This window comes from Ranitomeya variabilis, chromosome 4 (genome assembly GCF_051348905.1).
Source record: "Ranitomeya variabilis isolate aRanVar5 chromosome 4, aRanVar5.hap1, whole genome shotgun sequence".
NCBI lineage: Eukaryota > Metazoa > Chordata > Amphibia > Anura > Dendrobatidae > Ranitomeya > Ranitomeya variabilis.
In genome coordinates, this window is record NC_135235.1 from 242,104,861 (window position 1) to 242,110,786 (window position 5,926).

General features: G+C 44.9%; 1 protein-coding gene across 1 annotated transcript; it reads right to left on the reverse strand.

Annotated features, from left to right (window-relative positions):
* Nucleotides 1-235: 235 nt before the first annotated feature.
* On the reverse strand, nt 236-4,173 carry LOC143770650 (uncharacterized). Its single transcript, XM_077260497.1, has 5 exons — nt 3,995-4,173; nt 3,841-3,915; nt 2,819-3,014; nt 2,502-2,664; nt 236-1,725 (listed from the first exon to the last, which is right to left on the reverse strand). The coding sequence occupies exons 1-5, from the start codon at nt 4,118-4,120 to the stop codon at nt 705-707; spliced, it is 1,581 nt and encodes a 526-aa protein (XP_077116612.1). The 5' UTR covers nt 4,121-4,173; the 3' UTR covers nt 236-704.
* Between the last annotated feature and the right edge of the window lie 1,753 nt (nt 4,174-5,926).

A 5,926-nucleotide genomic window follows, 5' to 3' on the forward strand; every position in this document is an offset into this window, starting at 1 on the left:
TGCGATTGTGAATATTTTTTTTTTTTTTCATTTTACACTGGTAACCAGGGTAAACATCGGAAGTGCGCCCTGCGCTTAGCAACCCGATGTTTAACATGGTTACCCGGGGACCTCGGCATCGTTGGTCGCTGGAGAGCGGTCACACAGACCGCTCTCCAGCTCCCAAATAGCGATGCTGCAGTGAATTGCATCGTTGTCTGTTTTGCTGCAGCATTGTTAAGTGTGAAGGTACCTTTACAGTATGTGTCCACGTTCAGGATTGCATCCTGAATTGCTCAGGTTTTTTCATCAATATTTGTAAGCCAAAACCAGGAGTGGAACAATTAGGAAAAGTAGAATAGAAACATATGCTCCACTGCTGTATTTATTACCCACGCCTGGTTTTGGCTACAAATATTGAATTAAAATCCGGACCAAATCCGGATGCAATCCTGAGCGTGGACACATACCCTTTTTCTTTGAAAACAACTCATACACTTTAGTGTTTGGAAACACCTCATACAGCAATGAAAGACACCCAAAGAAACGGTCAAATTAAAAAATCCAAAAATACTGTCTGACATTGCATATATGAGGTGTTTGAAGCACAAATAAACGACGCACGGAGTGAATTACCGAGCAGTGTACTTGAAAAGAAGACCAAATATTGTATACAAAAAAATAAATTTTTATTGAGGGGAAACAGAAAAAAAGGGAAAAGAAAATTAGGGGGTATCAACAGCCGAGGGGGGATCAACATCCGCTACCACCGGTGACCGGTAGTTTCTAGTTCTGGACCTGGGAGTGGGAGTGGTAGAGGAGGAGGAGGAGGAGGAGCCGCCATACTCGAGGAGGCTTGATGGCAGGTCCAAACCCCCCGCAGGGTACACTAGGGAGACCGCCTCGTCAGTAGAGGAGGGAGGAGGCAACACAAGCCGCCTGCGTTTTTGGCTTGGTTGGCCCTGGCTGCTCCTGCTGTGGCTAGAGCCACGACGAGATGGTGTCTGTCCTGGAGCAGCCAGAACCTGTGCCTCTGTGTGTGTGTCTGTGTGCCTCCTATGTGTTTTTTTTTTTCTTTTCCTGCCTTCTGCGGCATCTCCCCCAGAAGCACTCCTACGGGAGGATGAGGGCCTGGCAGGAGCAGGAGTGGGCCGCACACTGGTATGGTGCCTGTGGTGGCGTCGCCCGGCACTTGGACCAGGGTGGGGTGGCTGGAGTGACTCTGCAGCAGTAGTCGGAGTCACGCTAGCCAGCGACGGCACTACGGGCAGTGTCGCTGACTGCGCGACCCGAGACTGCTGCAGAGCCCTCACGTAAGAATTGTTGCAGTCCTGCATCACCGAAATCTGGAGTTCCGGCGTAAGGTTTTCCACCATGCCCTTAGCAATTGTGCTTAAAAAATGTTTTGCCGGATTTGAGAGCTCGGCTTCAATGGCTTCAAGGCGACGTTCGATACTGGACATTTTATCGGTCATCGCCTTGAAACCATTCTGGAACACCGTGCTCAAGTGCAAAAATTCTGGCATGGCTGGCCTGTCCGAGGCCCGCTGGCGCTGTCGGGAATTCCCGAACGAAGGTGCGCCAGAGGCCTCGGGCAGGGGAAAACCTGATGTACCGGCAGCCGGTTCTCCAGATGATGGTGGTGCAAGCCTGCTGCCGCTGTGGGAGGGCTGTGACGGGTCAGATGGCGATCCATGAAGTTCCGCTTCACAGGGGGGAGCTCGCTGGAGGGTGCTGCTGTGTGTCCTGTGAAAAGAAAAGGAAAAAATTAGTCTTCAATTAATAAACTATCACATACGCCAACTCCTGTAAAAAAATTTACATTACATGACACAACAAAACATTACAATCCCCTGTATCTTAGTCTGTGTGGCCTATAATAAATTGCTGATTGTTATCGCCAGCTGAGCATTAGGGCTCACGATAACAATCATGGACATACCGACGGCAGATAATGACTGTTAATTCAAGTTGGCAAAGGCAATGCATACCCCTGTCATCTTAAAAAAACAAATCTAGATAATGCCTATGTCAAAAAAAATAGTAGAAAATTTAAAGTCAAGAATAAAATTTAAAAACCCAAAAACTTTAAAAAAAAGACTTTGTTGATCTGATCGCAGGAATGGCCATGACGTTAGGATCATGTGATCGAGACGTCATCATTATTCCTGCAATCAGAACTACCCTGACTCAGAACGTAACCTGTCATGGACTACAATGACTCACGCCTAACCCAAAAAATTACTAATGGGCTATATACCATTCCACTAGGGTTAAAGGATGGCCAAAATGCTACGATGACTACATGGATGGCCAATATACTATGTTCCTTTGGAAATATACTATGTGTATATGTAGCTCGAACGTGTACTATGTGGCTGCGATATAGTGGCCTGGAAATCTACTATGTGGATGCACAATGTACGTGGCTGGGCAATGTACTATGTGGCTGTGCAATATGCTATGTGTCTGGGCAATGTACAATGTGGATGTGCAATATGGTATGTTGACAAAATACTTACTGTCGGCGGCCAAGGACCGGTCTTAAGAACTGGAGTGCCCTGTTATATTTATAGGGCACCGACTTGGACGCAGCAGCACCACTCCGAGCTTGCTCCTCCTCAGCACGAATCCCCTTATTGAAACGGTCCTTTATGGATCGCCATCTGGTCCTCAACTTTTTCACTGTTAATGTAAAGACAAAAAAATTGTTACATATTTAGCATTGTAAAAGGATAAAACAACCGTGTGCGATGCAAAGTGTAGGCGTTGATCGCATCACACACGGTTGTGTTTATCCTAGCAAGATGGGTCATAGCAGCGTATCTGCAATACTCACTAAAGGTGCCTTTGTCCTTCGCTGAGGCACTGTCAAAGCCATCCCACAGCGAGTTTGCCACCTCTGCCCACAAACGCCTAGACACCACCTGGTCCATGTGCCGAGGGTCACGGCTGTCCCACAACGGGCCCCGCTCCTGGATGCTTGAAATAAGGAGGTCCACATCTACACTCTCTCCTTGGGCCCGTTGTGAAACCTAGAAAAATTAGAAAACAAATAGGTTAAAAATATGCAAATATTAACAACCACCAGCACCTGGCATGATAGGTACCTCTGCCCTATCCTTTGCCATTTGATGTATGTATATTGATGTTTTCTACACCTGTGTTTTGGAATGTTTGTGTGCAGGGAGTTCAACTTTATTTTACCTTCCCCCAATACTTGCTGCCCTGAAAATCTATAATGTATAAAGGCCCCGTCTCACATAGTGATTTAACAACCATCACGACCAGCGATACTGCCTGGCCGTGATCGTTGGTAAGTCGTTGTGTGGTTGCTGGGGAGCTGTCACACAGACAGCTCTCTCCAGCGACCAACGATCAGGGGAACGACTTCGGCATCGTTGAAACTATCTTCAATGATGCCGAAGTCCCCCTGCAGCACCCGGGTAACCATGGTAAACATCGGGTTACTAAGCGCGGCCCTGCGCTTAGTAACCCGATGTTTATCATGGTTACCAGGGAAGACATCGCTGGATCGCTGTCACACACACCACTTCAGCGATGTCAGCGGGACCTCAACGACCAAAAAACGGCCCAGGCCATTCCAACACGACCAGCGATCTCACAGCAGGGGCCTGATCGCTGGTACGGGTCACACATATTAGCGAGATCGCTACTGAGGTCGCTGTTGCGTCACAAAACTAGTGACTCAGCAGCGATCTCGCTAGCGATCTTGGTATGTGTGACGGGGGCCTAAGCTTAGTAAACATCCCTAGTGAAAGCAGGATGCTCCTCAAACGTAATGTTCCTCACAGCAGGATGCTACTGAAAAAAAAAAGATTAAAAAAAAAAAATACTCACTCGCCGGCCTGACGCCACATCTTGGCCCCGATCTCTCTGCTCCCGCTGACTGCCTTCCCCCTCACTTGAAGAAGCCTGGAAAAATTGTATACAAAAATTATTGTCAATGCTACAAATGGCAGCTAATAGTAAGCAACTGGACATAATTACTCACCGCACTCCCCCGCGCCGATTGGCTATGTTCTGAAGAACTTGGCATTCTTGCAAGTTTGTGCTGCAATGAAAAAATGAGCAAAAAATCACATCCAATGCCACATACAATAAAATAGGCCCAAAACATTAAAAAACCACAATTGACTGTTGACTGATAGGACAATGCAAACTCAAAAAGCGACACCACAATGCCATACATTTCAAGAGAATAAAATCGAAGAAACAATACAAGAATAGACCCAAACAAAATTAAGCAAAAATAGACACCTATGTAAAATTTTCAAAAGCTACAAAATTATCAAAAAAATAAATACAGAAAAAAAAAGGCACAATGAAATAGCAAACTAATGAACGCCATAATTTACAATTACAACAAGACATGATCCAAAACAACACCATCTGGTGACATCCACAGAAATACATCAGAAAAAGGCGCTAAATACCATTCTAGATAATAAGCAATAAACATTACGGGTCAACCGCTGTTACAATATACAGCAACCCAAAAGATAAAACATAGTCAAATAGAAAAGAAAACACAATAAATTTTTAAAAAAAGGCCCCCAACAAAAAAAAATTATTAATATAAAGGCCATACTACACACTTGTCAATGGAAACATTCAAGAAAGGAGATACATACGGAAGCCATAGGGAAAACGACGTAAAACCATCAGAGTTTAAACCCCCCCAAAAAAAGGTAAAATACAATTGAAAATAGAATGGCATATAGCAGCCCAGAACAATACAATACAAATGAAACATCATAAATGTAGCCCCCCCCACCAGCAAGAAAAGACACTCAAGGAAAGAAAAAAAAATGCCCCCAGCATAATAAAACACAGCAAGACATGAGCCAATAAAAAACGCCATACGGTTACCCCCAACAATAGAAACCAGAAAAAGACATGCACCAGAAATTTCAAAAAAAAATCTGCCAAATTTAAAGACATTGACCAACTGCATGACACCAGAACAACCCAAAACCAAGCAAGGCCGAAGACAACAAACGCCAGCATATAACGCCAGAAGTACATCAAAACCAGATTAAAAAAAACAATTTTTCAATACAACCCACAGTGCCATAACCGTACAATAGCACAGACCAAACATTGCACAAATTAAATCAAAATCAATAAATAAAACACAGAATAAAAAATATGCAAAGAGAAATATATACTTACATGTTTGGAAAGCAGATTCCCTTCAGTCAGTCTTCTCTGTAGCTAGCCTTGTGAAAGACAATGCCAAACCCCCTTTTTTATATATATATAGTGTTTTTTTAGTGTCTACACAAAGTCTAGACAATGTTTTGCATTTTTTATTGGAAAACGCATGCGTCGTACAACGCACCACGACGCAAGTACTTGCGTCGTCTGCGTTGTCAATGCAAGTCAATGGGAAAAAAGCCGCATTGACGACGCAAACACGACGCAAACACGACGCATGCGTTTTTTACGAAGTCTGCGCCGCCCAAAAAATGCAACATGTTGCGTTTGCCGCGCCCTGACAGGTGCGCCCTAACGCCGCATGCGGCGTACAACGCACCAAAACGCATGACAACGCATGTACATGCGGCGCCATGCGGCCCCAATGTTAAATATAGGGCCGCACGCCGCATGCGTTTTGGTGCGGCGACGACGCTGCGGCGCACACCGCAAATGTGAACGTAGCCTAATAATTTTTTTTTTACAGGGAGAATTTACCCCCCCCCAAAAAATGGCCCAGTATTACACAGTGGTTTTTGGTGGCACACAATGAGAGACAGATGCCACACACAGCAATGGCACAGAGGCAGACTTGCCAATCTTTATCTCCCACTAATTATTTTTTTTTTTTTACAGGGAGAATTTACCCCCCCCAAAAAAAAAAAAAAGTGGCCCAGTATTACACAGTGGTTTTTGGTGGCACACAATGAGAGACAGATGCCACACA

Bases quoted from the DNA above. Each gene is read 5' to 3' on its own strand.
- LOC143770650 (XM_077260497.1), bottom strand. From the start codon at position 4,120: ATGTTTTGGGCCTATTTTATTGTATGTGGCATTGGATGTGATTTTTTG. The intron at 3,916-3,994 runs GTGAGTAATTAT...CAATTTTTCCAG, and splicing joins AATCGGCGCGGGGGAGTGCG to GCTTCTTCAAGTGAGGGGGA. The intron at 2,665-2,818 runs GTGAGTATTGCA...TTACATTAACAG, and splicing joins GAAGGACAAAGGCACCTTTA to TGAAAAAGTTGAGGACCAGA.